The sequence below is a fragment of the Urocampus carinirostris genome, chromosome 18 (assembly GCF_059441175.1).
Source record: "Urocampus carinirostris isolate Australia breed hairy pipefish chromosome 18, RoL_Ucar_1.0, whole genome shotgun sequence".
In the NCBI taxonomy this organism is placed as follows: domain Eukaryota; kingdom Metazoa; phylum Chordata; class Actinopteri; order Syngnathiformes; family Syngnathidae; genus Urocampus; species Urocampus carinirostris.
Genome location: NC_142366.1, coordinates 14,085,751 through 14,100,527, shown reverse-complemented (window position 1 = coordinate 14,100,527; position 14,777 = coordinate 14,085,751). Strand labels below are relative to the sequence as shown.

At 40.4% G+C, this 14,777-nt stretch overlaps 2 protein-coding genes across 2 annotated transcripts; both read left to right on the top strand.

The window, feature by feature from the left end:
* Positions 1-841: 841 nt before the first annotated feature.
* tagln3b (transgelin 3b) lies at positions 842-6,931 on the top strand. The gene is made up of 5 exons (XM_088322657.1): positions 842-1,023; positions 3,315-3,534; positions 3,613-3,787; positions 6,138-6,240; positions 6,307-6,931. The coding sequence occupies exons 2-5, from the start codon at positions 3,355-3,357 to the stop codon at positions 6,446-6,448; spliced, it is 600 nt and encodes a 199-aa protein (XP_088178783.1). The 5' UTR covers positions 842-1,023; positions 3,315-3,354; the 3' UTR covers positions 6,449-6,931.
* A 2,810-nt stretch (positions 6,932-9,741) lies between these two features.
* On the top strand, positions 9,742-14,630 carry c1qtnf9 (C1q and TNF related 9). The gene is made up of 3 exons (XM_088322241.1): positions 9,742-10,057; positions 10,124-10,186; positions 12,625-14,630. Exons 1-3 carry the CDS (start codon positions 9,865-9,867, stop codon positions 13,392-13,394), a joined length of 1,026 nt encoding a protein of 341 aa, XP_088178367.1. The 5' UTR covers positions 9,742-9,864; the 3' UTR covers positions 13,395-14,630.
* The last annotated feature ends 147 nt before the right edge of the window (positions 14,631-14,777 follow it).

Genomic DNA, 14,777 nt, shown 5'->3' with positions numbered 1-14,777 from the left:
TATTATGTTTTCTTCCGTAAAACAAAATGTTTATTCTTTTTAATTTTTGAATTTGTACAAAACTGAGTCTAATGACATTCCTGAGTATGACATTCCTCTATAAAATCATTTATTTTTCAGGCTAAATTTGTTTAAATGTATTGCACCTTTAGTGAAAGTTTTTTTCCCCCTAAGCATGCATTTTTTTGTAATACTCGTAGGCTGACAAACTTGTATTTATTCTACAAAACATAAGCAAGGGAGAGCAGACATAATCCTCTGCATTTTTCTGATAGGTACCCCAAAACCTTGGCCAAAAAATAAAAGAAAAATGTGCTTTTTGGTCACTTTAAGTATCAGTAGATTGTATTCTTCCTTGTGCATTTAGAACTCATTTTCACTACACAATACAGCAACGATTAGTGGTCAAATACACACAGTCCTTTAAGCAAATATAACCAAAGTGTTGGTCACAGTTGTATCTTCTACTGAAAATTTAATTACACAAAATCATTTTAGCCCTCGTTCACAGCATCAGAGTTCACATTTCTTGGTAAAATGATGCTTTGCATTGGACAAAAAGGTTTCTCCGCCCACGGCGTGGCAAAGATGTAAAAAAAAACAGACATGACTACAAGGTAAGCAGAAGTATTCTTTATCCTCTGCAAAAAAATAATTGCACTAAATAAGTATTTTTTCACAATGAATAATTTTGCTGTGTATTGTAGTCGGCATCTGCATTTGAAAAGTTGTCCATTCTAGGCACAAAAGCACAATAGTGGATGAGCAATCAATAAAAGCATCAATAAAGAGGCTTCCAGTAGCTCACTCACCCTGCAGTGACTGCTGGCTGCGTTTGCTTCCCCTCCCTCTGATTCTTCCCCCAATACATAAAAGGCGTGTCCTCCCCCCCTCCCGCAAACAAGCCAGACCGAGCGGCCCTCGGACACGCTATTCCTGCCCTTCATGGATGCTCCAGGACTCCAGCATCCTCCACGGAATTGACACGCTACTGTGACAGGACACGTAACAGCCACGCTAACTGTAAGTTTGCATACATGTGTTTCATGATTTTCGTCACTGAGTGTTAGTGTCTGGTTTCTGCAGCGTTTTCCACATTTATTATTTAAAATGACTTGCATGCTATCATTGATGATGCACCAGGAAGGGCTGACGTCATTTATTGCTAAAAATAGCCCGATGGCGGTGTTCTGTGTGCTAGGGACACATGCATGCTTTTATTTAATTAATTTATTTTGCAGCGTGCCGGAAACTCTATTGCCATTGGAATTCAAGTGTCTGTGTTTGGGGCATCCGCCCGTGACCACACCCTTCCCTTCAGGCCACTTCATTAGGCACACGTTACACATTCACATCTCGTTGAGGGTGCTGTGTTTTTCAGTCTATAGGGCGCATTTCCACATTTTTGGCAAATTTGGGGGTTTAGGTGCATCGTGTAGTCCGAGAAATAGGGTAGCCGGTCTGGGGTTAAGCTTCCCCCGTCCTGGTCCACGAGGTCTAGAGTCCAGATTTTAAATGTTTTAATTAAAATCATGACATCTGGTTTCATCTCTAAATGGAATCGATTCACTCAGTTTTCCAATTTTCATAGTGTATTTTCTTGAATCCTGGTCCACAAAGTCCATAGTCCAACAGTTTTTAAATGTTTGCAAAACACCATAAAATCATGTATTAATACTAAAGTGAATCACTATATTCATAAATGTTTACATGAGATAAAATAATTTCATTATTATGCTTTTCCAATTTTACTTCGTGTACCTACTGGTCTAAAAGGCGCACCTTAGAATTTTAGGGGGAAAATATGGTTTTAGGTGTGCCTCATAGTCCAGAAAATACAATAGCTGGATAAACCCAGAGGGCAGGCTTCCCAAATCCAGGTCCACAACATCCAGAGTCACACAGGTTTTTAGATGTTTCCATGAACATCTGGTTCCATTACTAAAATTAATTGATTCATTTATAAATGGTTACCGTACATAGTAGCATTTCATTGTGATTATGCTTTTCTAGTTTTATTTAGAGTATTTTCAGTTCAATAAGGCACACTGGATTTCTGGAAAATAGGTGGGGGTTTAGGTGTGCCATGTAGTGCAGAAAATACGGTAGCTGGTATGTAATCATTTCATTTTAATTATGCACTTTTAATTTTTTTATCATATTCGTATGGTCTGTAAGGTGCACTGGACTTTTAAGTGCACTTTTGAATTTCAGGAACATTTTGAGCTTTTGGGTTTGCCTTATATAGAAAATACCGTAGCTGGTCAAACCCATGGGGTAACCTTCCTCAATCCTGCTCTACGAAGTCCAGAGTCCCACCGTTTTTTTAAATCTATTTTCACCAAAATAATGAATCAATTCATTTTTAAATGGTTACTGTTCATTGTAGCAGTACTGGTTACTGTTCATTGTAGCATTCCCCATTTTATTGTATTTGTAGTCTGTGAAGTGCACTGGATTATGAGGCTCACTTTCAAAGTTATGGAAAATTTGGGGTTTTATAGTCCAGGAAATACGGTACTTAATACTGTGGTTGTGTCATATTTGTCAAAATAAAGATTGTGCATTGTAATGTTCATGATGTATATTAGTTTTCTCTTCCATATTTATTCATGTATAACATGCACCCCAAATTTTTTATTTAAAATGGGTATCCAATTTTGTTTCACTTTTCTCAGCTCAAACTTTGCAACGGGAATAGAACCCGGTTGCAGCGGTGAGCGCACCAAATCCTGACCACTGGACTAACAGTCATGTCGGTAACATACAACAAGGCATTAGACTTTATCTCATCATCATCATACTTTTTTTCTAAACAGAACCAGAGACAAATGTTGATTTCATTGTCCGTTTCACATGGGACAGCGACAATAAATCTATTCTATTTTTCTACTCTAACCATTGTAAGTGACAAGCGTTTTTGAATATGTACTGCCACGATTAAAATAATTTGACAACGTGAACTACGAACACAATATTAACATAAAATTGACAATTTATTTAATGTCCTTCAAAGTTAATTCATCGTCAGATACTCCAAAGTCTTATTTCCCTTGTGCTTCTTAGCGTTTTTCTATCTTTCTGGACGACATTCTGTTTTCTCCATTCCCTAACTTTGGTCTCTGGTACCGTGGATAAAAATACTGTGATAATGACATAAAATAGAATGCCTCTATATGACCATGTCCAGTGGTTGGGATTTGGCGCTCTTGCTGCCGTGACCTGGGTTCTATTCCCTTTGCGTTCAATGTTTTTCAGAATGCGCGTTATACTTGAATAAATACATTAAACATCCCTATTGTTGTCCACCCCAGGCCGTCATCGCCCCAGGTAAAACGTCTGTAAAGTGTCGCTATGGCGAACAGAGGCCCCACTTATGGCCTGAGCAGAGAGGTGCAAGAAAAAATCGAGCAAAAGTATGACCCGGACCTGGAACAACGGCTCGTGGATTGGATCGTGGCCCAATGCGCCGGCAGCGTGGAAAAACCACCAGCGGGCAGGGAGGGCTTCCAGAAATGGCTGATGGATGGGACGGTAAGTGCTGTCGGACCTGTGTGAATAATTAAAATCTGCATAACAAAATAGTGATCAGTTCTCGGTTGTGCTTTCCAGGTGCTCTGTCGGCTCATTAATAGCCTTTATCCTAAGGGACAGGAGCCGGTCAAGAAGATCTCAGAGTCTCAGATGGCCTTCAAGCAAATGGAAAAAATATCCCAATTCCTGCAGGCCGCAGAAACTTATGGCGTCACTAAAACGGATATATTCCAAACGGTAGACCTTTGGGAAGGTAAGTCCTGAAAATGGGTATACTCTGTTATTTTTTGTTTTTGTGGTAGTTTATAAGAAAATTATTCCATTAATATTGAGAAAGAAATTGGAAATTATACTCTTGTTTAAAACATTTATCAGGTGTCACCTGCTAGCCCACAAAGAACCCAAACTTGTTTTTAAAATAGCTCACAAGTGATAGGTCATTGACCCATGTTATCAAATTTTATACATATTCTGTTATCGACCCATGCTTTTTGGGTGCACATTGATTCAAGAAAAATTGTATTCAATTGATTTTTTTTCAGTTCAAAATGATTTAGATCTGTTAATTTCATTTCGATACATATTTTTTTAGTATTCAAAGCAAAAACACATAGAGGTATTTATTTAGTTTTCAATTTTACAATACATTGTATATTAAGGAAGGAGTAACTTGAATTCGTTGATTAAATTTCTCAAACAAATCTTTTTTTTTTATATTAACGTGAAAGTGCACAGCTTTTATTTTTATTTTCAAATATTTACCGAACCACCTTTACTGATGGTTTAGACAATTTAGGGAGACTGAGAACTTGCAATGAACAAGTTGTAAACATAGGGGTGTCCATTGAAAAACAATACATACATTTGCCATTTCCCACCTAGGCAACCCACTCTGTCACATATCCACTCCATCCAGAAAATTAACACAATTGATTAAGTAAGTAAATTAGATAGGGGAGACAGAGGTTTAGTAATAATACAACTTATAAATTCAATAATCAATATTGGTGATAATAATCTAATTAATAATAATAATAGGAATAAGAGAATTAATATATATGAATATGAATACTAAAAACAAATAAAAGGGGGGTAAAGCTCAGAACTTAAGATCATCTATACCAATCCGCAGGGTGTCTTTATGTGTGATAAAAAAGGGTTGTCAGGTCTTGTGGAAGGCCTGTACGGAACACTTAACCGAGAGTCCGATTTTCTCAAGCTTTTTTTAAGACTTTCCTAATCCATCTGTTGTGTGTTTGAGGGGATGTATGTGTCTATTTAAGGAGGATGAATATCCTTGCAATTAGGGTGGAAAAAGAAATGATAGTTTGTGTCAAGAAGGGCAATAAGAGGGTCTGGGTCCATTGGGCCACCGAGGACTTCACCTAATGCATGACAAATTGAAAACCAAAAGTCAATAAGTTTGAGATAAGACCAAAACATATGTTGCTAATCTACTGCTGACTGTTGGGATCTATTGCAAGAGTCTGGATTGTGCAGGAAATCTTTTCCTAATTTATCGTTGGTGAGATTGCTTCTGTGCAGGAGGAGTCGGTGTCTTGCGCAAATAGATAAATAGTGGACAAGATTTAGTAGTTGGTCCCATTGCTTATCAGAAATTGTGATTTTGAGATCTTGGTGCCAAACAGACCTTAACGAATTGAGTAATGTTGGATTGAGTTTAAAGACAGAGGTACAAAGTTTCAAGATTTTTGTGTTATGTTAAGTCATATTAATGAATCCACCAGGGTCTCTGGAGGCCAGTTCAGGAAGTGAGGAAATTGATTTTGGATAAAATCCCCAGTCTGAAAGTAAAGAAATAAATGAGAGCAGGGGTGTCTGAACTTTTCTGAGTGGATAGTTATTCTTTTATTTAAAAAATAGATTTATGCTAGGGAAGTTATAACTTAAATCTCTTGATTTCATTTCAATACGTTTTTGCATCAGCGCATCACGGGTTGAAAAATATTCCAAAATCCCATATCCTCTGTTGCATATTGACTTTTGTAATATTTGTCAGCTCTTTTTTTGAGGTAGTGCCCACCAAAAAGTGAACTACACTTGTTTGGCTGTGATCAATTATCCTTGATTGCTTATTGCTGCGAGTGTGAACTAGTAAATGTCACTTGTCGGGAGGCATGCTGTTCAAGCCCGCTTAAAATGAAATACTTGGTTTTGGCCTATCAATTATCCTCAGTTGGTTATGAGTGAGATTAGGCGCCGGAAGAGCACATTTTTTTTCTGTTTAGTGATGCTAAAGCGTGCCATTCGTTATCCATCTAAAATGAACTGCAACTTTGGACGTGATCCATTATCCCCAGTTGACTATTGGTGAGAGCGGGTGCCGAGCGAGCAAATTTTTGTCATGTGTTGTGGCTCTTTTTCCCCCTTCCTACGCCTAAAATAAATAGCAGTATGGCTGTGATCCATTATCCCCAGTCGACTGTCGTTGAGAGCAGGGGCCGCGTGTTAAAAAAACGTAGGGTTACTTTGCGGATTTTCTGATATCGCAAAGGGTTTTGGTCCTTATTAACTGTGATGAATGAGGGATTACAGTACTGTATACTGATATGTTTTTTATTTAACAAAATGTTGTGTACTAGGGAAGGACATGGCGGCAGTGCAGAGGACCCTTATGGCACTGGGCAGCGTGGCTGTCACCACCGCCGACGGATATTATAAAGGCGACCCCGACTGGTTCCACAGGTAAAAGAATACTGACCTCTCTTCCTCTACCTCCCCCATGTTATCACAACTCTTGATACCCTGCAGGAAAGCGCAGGGATACCGGCGGGAATTTACTGAAGAGCAACTACGCCAGGGCCAGAGTCTGATCAGCCTTCAGATGGGCAGCAACCGCGGAGCGTCTCAGTCGGGCATGACGGGCTACGGTATGCACCGTCAGATCATGTAGAAAACGCGCTAGCTTTTGTTCTCGTATTTTGCCAAGTTTCTACTAACACTGTGTAAAGTAGCCTAGCGCTAAGCTAACCTAACCTCCCTGAAACTGCTGCTTCTGACGACCGCGTCTCCTAATTGTGTCTTCCGCTGCTGTCACTTCCACTTTATTATTTAATGTGCAACTCCGAGCCCTCAATTTTGCCTCTCGACATATGATTAAAATGTCAAACAAGCCATCAGTGTTCATTGATGCTGTGAAAAAGGCCCGTCTGTTGAAATGACATTTAGCGCGGGTGATTGTTTTCCAGTACTTGATTATGTGATTGCGTGCTAGGTCAGCCACACATTGTGCCTAGTTTACGGAACTAGACTATAGATTCAGGTCGTGTCAAGCTTGCCTCGGATTTTTATTATTATACATTTTTTATGTTTGTAGTATTCTGCATATATTTTCATCTGGAGGCTTAGTGGACAAAAATAAATAATAAAATCATGAGCATATTTTGTTGTGTTTTGTGTGCATGAAAAGCCACCTGACTGTTTTTTTCTGAACAACTGCCTAATACTTTTAAATATTCAAGGCCCAGTGTGTATTACACAGCGATCCCTAATAGTGTAAAAACGTTTATTTAAACAAAACACTATTATTTCAAATAATAGGCACAAAACACAATTTTATCAAAGACTCGTAGGTTTAGTAATGTGTAATTCTATATCACAACTTGAAGATGGGGGCAGCACGGCGGCGCAGTGGTTAGCGCTTGTGCGGCACAGTTCATGTCTTGGGAACCTACTGCGTGGGTTCAAATCCAGCTCCAGACTTCCTGTGCGGAGATTGTATGTTCTCCCCGTGCTTGCGTGGGTTTCCTCCGGGCACTCCGGTTTCCTCCCACATTCCAAAAACATGCATTTCAGGTGAATTGGCCGGTCCAAATTGTCCCTAGGTGTGAATGAGCGAGTGAGTTGTCTGTCCCTGTGTGCCCTGCGATTGGCTGGCAACTGGCACTGCCCGATGATTGCTGGGATGGGCTCCAGCACCCCCGCGACCCTACTGAGGATAAGCGGTGTAGCTAATGAGATGAGGAGATGAACTTGAAGATGCTGATATGTTTGGCTGGTATCTTATAACTACAAAAGCCTCGATGACTATTTGCAAGGTGGCTTGGGTGATGCTTTGGTACTTTATGGTCATTTACCTTCTACAGCTGAGTTGAGAAGTTCCAAGATGCTGGCCTCTTCAACTTTTCTGCCACGGTTTCCTTCTCTCGCCAACCTTGTACGTCACTTGGCTGCAGGCTATGGCTGTCACTTCGTTATTGTTATCGAATCGTGCTTCATCCTGCATTGTCAATCGGCTGCCACAGCTAGTCATGTGGCGCTTCTGTCTTCCGACTATTTCCTTCTTTTGCCACTTGGTTGCAGTTAACTGCTACTTATGTTCCCCAGCTGAGCCCTGCATGTGATGCTTGTCGGGTCCCGTGATTCAAGCATCTTCCAGCTTTTTTCCACTAGCCACTCATTTTAGCCATTTGGCTGCAGGCTATGGCTAGCCGCTATTGCTATCTCGTCCTACATTGTCCTTCAGAGTCACTCCCCTTCCACAGCTGGTCATCTGTTGCTATTTTCTCGCACTGTTTTCTTCTCTAGCCACTCAAGTTGTCTACCTAGTTGCAAGTATTGGCCACTTCTTTTCCACAGCACAAAATGGGCGCTGAATCCCAAGATTCAGGTATCTTCACATTTTTCCCTGTACTTCCCTTCTCAACCCTCTCTCTTAGCCACTTTGTTGCAGGCTATGGCTTATTGCTCGACAAATTCTGCCTGGCTTCTGCAATCTTATACTGGACGTTTTTGTTTGGCACCTACTCCACTTCGGATCAACTCCGGCTATTCGCTCTCTTCAGCCCCTTCAGGGTATACAGTTTTTTGTTGTTGATCGCAGGGTTTAACTATATCTGTCATGTCCTGTTGCTGGCGGGAACTCATCCTTGCTCTTGCAACAAAATATGCAAGTAGGCTACCGAATGTTGTCAAGTGGTATCCTTCAAGCTTCTCTAGTGTGTCTTCTCCAAATACATATACTTCAGCTCCATACTAAGCTACAATTAATTAATCAATTATTTCACCCTCTCACTTTAATAAAAATACACATTTTACGTGGATGTAACTTGAGGTTGGAGAAACTAAGTTATATGTGTTTTGCCCCCCAATTACAATAACCAGGTTGTTGTCTTTTTAGCTACTTTAAGGAGTGTATAAAGCAGCTTGGGTGTATTTGGATGTTGTTGTCCCATCATCCTCCCTGGAGTTGCTCCCTCCCTCCTGCCTGCTAGCTCGTCTTTCCTTCCTCGCTGAGCAATCTAATAACCGATAGGCAGCCGGACAAGTAAGTCATAAAGGGCAGCAGCTTCCGTAGGACTTTGCCATGATTAAATCAAGGAGAAACTCATTTAGATTTGGATTAGAATTTAGCAGAAAATCACAAATTAATGATCAATTAACTAATACAGGACTACAGTAAAAAAAATACTCATCTGATATAAAGAGGGTTGACCGATATAAACATTTTACCTTTAAAGAGACAGTGTGTATTGTTTAGTGCCTCCTAGTGGTAAAATAACTTAATTAATCCAAATCAATATGTCATTAAAAGGCGAAAAACATGGATTTTCATTCCAACATGCATTTTTAAAAATAGGTAAAAAATATATATTTTACAATGGGGAGCAGACATGTTTGTTGGCCGTTTTGTTTTCACATAAAAACAAAACATTAGGAGAAGAGAGAAAAAGAAAAAAAATGGAAAAGGAGCAAAGACTATGGGTATTTAAAAAGGGGAGAAAAAGAAAAATGAATAAAGAGGAAACTAAAGGATAAAAAGGGGAACAGCAAAAGATGAAAAACTTGAAAAAATAGGGAAAGGAGTGGAAAAAAAGGCAAAACGAGAAAATACATTAAAAAAAATAAAAGGAAAAATGGAAAAAAGAAAGGGAAGCAAATGGGAAAAAGAGAAAATGGAAATGGAAAAGAGGAAACAAAAGGGGAAAATGAGCAAAAAGGGAAAAAATAAGAGAATGGGAAACATTATAGGGAAAAAAGAATAGAAAGGGGAGGAAATTAAATAAATAAAAAAGGCTGAGCGAATTTTTTTTTCTTTTTTTTGTCACCTTGTACTGTATTCTTTCTTGTACTTTGCAGCACTCATTATCCATTGCACTACACAGCGACATCCAGTGGTCAAATATTACTTACTGTCCTTCTCAGTTCAATATTAGCCCCACACTCAGGTAATGTATAACTCTTAAACATAATAAGTAAGCCACAAAAAAATTCTCAAGCACCCAATTGAGGTCCAAGGTTTCTGCCAACCTCCAGTTTTGTGCTGTCCACATTTCTGAGACGATCAAATCAAGCGTTATTCTCCTGAAAATGTCTCCGGCAAGCATCGGCGTTCCTATTTTTCTCCTCTTGCTTGGATCCGAGTGCCTCGCACAGGACGAAGGGCTGAGCGGCCTCAAGGGTTGTATTTGCGGCTATCCTGGCATCCCTGGGGACCCGGGTCACAATGGGTCCCCCGGGCGAGATGGCAGGGACGGTCTGCCAGGCCAGAAAGGGGATATGGGTGAGCGAGCACGTTTTTAGCCTTAGCCTCCAATGTTTTTTCATGCTTACCTTTTGTCCTTGTAAGGTGGGATCGGTGTAGAGGGCCCAGTGGGAAAGGATGGACAAAAGGGGGAACCGGGTTCACTTGGTAAGTAGTAGTATTTTTTTTGAAGTGTAGAATATGAAATGGATACTTAAGGCGGTGAAGTTCAGTTATAATTATAGCTGCTAGAACATGGGTGGGCAAGCATCCAGGCTTTTGTTTCTGGCCGTCAAAAATAATGTTTGAAAAGGTTGTTTTGGTGCCACTCTAATCCCCAGTCCCCCTCTGTGTCTTGTCCCCAGTGTCCCTTTGTATAAAAATATAATGAGTCGAAGGCTTAAAGTGAAACTAGAGGGAAAAGCAAAAACATGATAACCATGAAATCAAAGCTTCCGTTTTTTTAAGGAACATGAAGTAGGGCCAGAAATCACTACTCTCACTTAGTTGCATTGCCATAACCAATTGATGATTATGACTACAAAAGTTTCTTTACACCTGTGTTACAAGCCATTGGCTTGGTTATGTTTTTTACTTAACACAGTTTTTGTGAAAGATTTTTGTACACCTTTCTGTGTGTAAAGTTTGTATATGTTGATGCAGTTGTCCATGTGTTTTTTTTTACTTAAGTTTATTATTAGGCCATTTCATCAATTTAGTTTTGATACACTAATAATTAGGCACTAAAATATATTATACCCCTTTTTTAAATTACAAATTGCAACATAGCTAGCTCGGAATATATTTTATTTTGCATGAAATTTGATAAACATTTCGGTGGGTAAAAGAAAAACATGATTAAAAATAGCAAGTACAGAAAATGTATAAAGATTTTGAAATTTTGACTTTGAGCGCAGTACACATGAAAAATATTTTTAAGGCCTTGTTTATAATATTTGTTTACTAGAAGGCACTGTATTGTCTAATGCAAACAAAAAATAGTGCCAAGAGCACAGCATAGCAGCAAGATGCCAGACAAACATAAAGGCAACTTCTAGGTAAGAATTCCACAATGTAAAAGTAATACACATATCTCGACCGGATTTTTTTAAAATAACATTTAATATTGGTATGGTAGTTCATGTATTTTTGTGTAGTATTCATATCAATTTTATATTTTTTTAAGTATGTGTTAACAATGCCTAATGACTTCAAAGAGCCCTCTTCTTTAATTTCCAATGCTCCTATCTTACTTTTAGCAGATCTGTTCGGGGATGAACAATTTACATTTTAGAATGGAGGCTTGGGGTAGTGCTGCAAAGAGATGCTGTTATTGCACCCCCTTTTTATTTTTTATTTTTATTTTTTTAATATTTGTTAGTGTAGCGTGAGAAAGAGAATAACTGTCTCATGTACAGCCCAAATTTCAAACCAAACCTCAAGATATGTAAAAATAAAAAGACAAATTTGTTTGAGTAATGTTTCCGTAGTGCAGTGGTTAGCACATTCGCCTAATATGTAAAAGGTCCCTAGTTTGAAACCTGGTGGAAACATTGGTTGGCCTGGAAATGGTGCCCCTACGACTCTAGTGGTTATGGGATCCAACCCCAATGTCGAAGAAATTTGCATGCTTGCCTGCACATCATGAGTTATCTGACTTAGGCTGGAATGATGACACAAGCCAGGAGATGGTGGCAGAAAGTTACAAAGTTCCCATATTCCCTACAGCTTCTCAACATGGAGGCAGGGAGCACAAGGGGACACGTAGGTCAAGAGTGGCAACAAAACACAGGTTTTTACCATTGTACTCTATATATTATTATTGTATTTTCACAATTTTCGTAAGGCAAGCTTGATTAATAAGCATGACCGTATTACAGGTAAGATCGGGCCCAAAAATTCCAGACTGACTGGAACCAGGCCCGCGCGTATTATAGCCCAACCCAGCCTTAGCCCGACTAGATGATTCGCAGGACCAAGCCTGAGGAAAACCTTAAATTTCATATTTTATCTGTGAGGGCTTGCGGCAGGAGAGGTGATTTATGATAACCAATTAAAGCTTGTCTTTTGTCGTAAAATCACGTAAACAAGACAATATAAATACTTGCATCTTTTATATTTCTGTCTCTGCAAAGGTTACCATTTTCCGTCTTTGATTGATTTTGACGGGCACATTTTAAGGTTGTCATTTTGTCGGGTAAAAAGTGGGGCCATAAACCACTTTAGCAGTATGTGCTTAAGAATCTAGTTCATTACTTTAAGAGGCAGAGAGACAGAGAAGAACAATGACTGGTGGATAATTTAAAACTAAAGGCAACAAGAGATAAGCCCGACTTGACCGAAAGATAATGATTGACATTTTAGGCCCATACCGTCCCAAAATTCAGGTCGGACTTGGGCTCAAGAGCTTACCTTTGGACTGTATGTCGCCCAAGTGCCGTAGTTTGCCCAGCCCCTGATCTAGAACTTCCAAATCATGAGGTGGGTGTCCTCTACCATATAACTCCGGGGAGGAAATTAGTTTCAGATGTTCTCAAGTACAATGTTGCACAATACATGCTCCACTATATTTGAAAATGGGCTTCCTTTTTTTTTTTCTTCTATAGGTGCACCTGGTCCAGCAGGGCTCAAAGGCAAACGGGGGGACAATGGAGACCAGGGCCCACCTGGGATCATAGGGCCCCAAGGAATCCAGGGGCCCATTGGTTTGAAAGGAAACAAAGGCGAGCTTGGGTTACCTGGACTTCAAGGACCTAAAGGTGATGAGGGAGATTCTGGACCACGTGGTCCTAAGGGTGAAACGGGTCTTCGTGGTGATCGAGGCATTCAAGGGCCGGTAGGTTCTCCGGGCAGGCAGGGTTCAAAAGGAGAATTGGGAGTCCCGGGCCCCAAAGGCAGTGTAGGTCTCAGGGGGGAGCGGGGGTTTCAGGGAGACAAGGGTGACAAAGGAGAGCTGGGGGACACTTGGGTCACCCCTAAAAGTGCCTTCTCTGTAGGACTTACCTCGCAAACCAAACTACCGGCGGCTCACGTGCCGATCCGGTTCGACAGGATTATTTACAACCAACAAAATCATTACGATGCCCAAACCGGACGGTTCACATGCTCGGCGCCCGGCGCATATTTCTTCACCTTTCACATCACCGTCTTCTCCAGGAATGTGAAGGTGGCCTTGATGAAAAACGGGGTCAAGGTGCTCCACACGGCAGACAGTTACCAGAGCGGCGAGGACCAAGCTGCAGGGGGCGCCGTGCTGCATTTGGAGCCCGGGGACAAAGTCTGGCTGCAGGTGGTTGGTGGAGAACTTTTTAACGGGCTCTTTGCTGATGAAGATGATGACACCACGTTTTCTGGGTTTATCATTTTTGGTGCTTAGTTTTGAGCGGAGAAGCACAGTAGACCCCCATGTTACGCCGTCCTTAACTTAGGACATTTTTATTTTATGAAATAGAATAAGATATTTTCAGGCCTCTTTTAAAAGGACACACATGGAATTTGGAACTTTTTTCTCACTGCCGCCAGCTCTTGGCTTGTGTCATCATTGCAACCTCAGTCAGTTCGTTCATGATGTTCTTGCAAGTACATGCATTTCTTAGACTGGGTCAAATAAACTCTTACGCTTCTTTTTTCGTTTGGACTTTATCTGAAGCAAGCCTTTTCTTGCTTTCACCATTTTCATGCTACGCAAACAAAAACCGGGCAGCACAGCGGCGCAGTGGTTAGCGCGCGTGTGCGGCACGGCACAGTTCTGAGGTTATGTGAGCGAACCTCTTGTGTGGAGTTTGCATGTTCTCCCCGTGCTTGTGAGGGTTTCCTCCGGGCACTCCAGTTTCCTCCCACATTCCAAAAACATGCATGTTCAGGTGAATTGGCCGGTCCAAATTGTCCCTAGGTGTGAATGAGCGAGCAAATTGTCTGTCCCTGTGTGCCCTGTGATTGGCTGGCAACCAGTTCAGGGTGTCCCCTGCCCACTGCCCAAAGATGGCTGGGATGGGCTCCAGCACCCGCGTGACCCTGCTGAGGATAAGCGGTGCAGATAATCGATAGATGGACTAACAAAAACAAAGAAAAACTTGAATAAAGCATGAAAACACCAATCCCTCCACACACACACACCTTACATTCTTTCTACTTAATGTGGTCCACACCAAACAGCTTTGCTAAGTGCAAGGTATAAAAGCAGATAAGTGCAATGGAAAAATGCAGGCTCTTCGAGATTAGTTGGGCATTGTTGACATGCACTCAATTGAAAGAAATATAGAACTTTCAACTTTTTTAAGGACACCTTAATCGACCTACTCACTATACGGGATCAACTACAAATGTTTTTTTGTGCTCCAAAAAGATTCAAACTTGCTGGTGTTAGTGAGTGCTCTATGTTTCTATCCAAGGCTATACGGCAATTTCACTTGGCGAGCCCCACCTTAAAACAGATTAATGTTGTATCCCGGGGGTTCATTTTAGATAGAAAAGACAACAATGAATGAGTAGAAATAGTGTTTAAAATTCCACAGCAGGATTTTACTTAATTTAATTTATTTTCCGCTTCATTTTTTCCTTATCCTCACTGTAAATGTGGAACTGGAGTCGTCCAATTTCGTTGTCACAGCATATCCCATGTTGTAACAATGACAATAAAGGCATATTCTATTCTATTCTATTCTATTCTATTTTTGGGGGGTGACTGTTCTGTAATATATAGGAACCTCTTGAAAGAGGAAGATTTCACCAGTTTGTTATACACTTAATTATTTATGTA

Excerpts from the sequence above, each read along its gene's own strand:
- tagln3b (XM_088322657.1), top strand. The coding sequence starts at position 3,355 with ATGGCGAACAGAGGCCCCACTTATGGCCTGAGCAGAGAGGTGCAAGAA. Across the intron at positions 3,535-3,612 it reads AATGGCTGATGGATGGGACG|GTGCTCTGTCGGCTCATTAA; the intron begins GTAAGTGCTGTC and ends TGTGCTTTCCAG. Across the intron at positions 3,788-6,137 it reads AACGGTAGACCTTTGGGAAG|GGAAGGACATGGCGGCAGTG; the intron begins GTAAGTCCTGAA and ends GTTGTGTACTAG.
- c1qtnf9 (XM_088322241.1), top strand. The coding sequence starts at position 9,865 with ATGTCTCCGGCAAGCATCGGCGTTCCTATTTTTCTCCTCTTGCTTGGA. Across the intron at positions 10,058-10,123 it reads AGGCCAGAAAGGGGATATGG|GTGGGATCGGTGTAGAGGGC; the intron begins GTGAGCGAGCAC and ends TGTCCTTGTAAG. Across the intron at positions 10,187-12,624 it reads GGGGGAACCGGGTTCACTTG|GTGCACCTGGTCCAGCAGGG; the intron begins GTAAGTAGTAGT and ends TTTCTTCTATAG.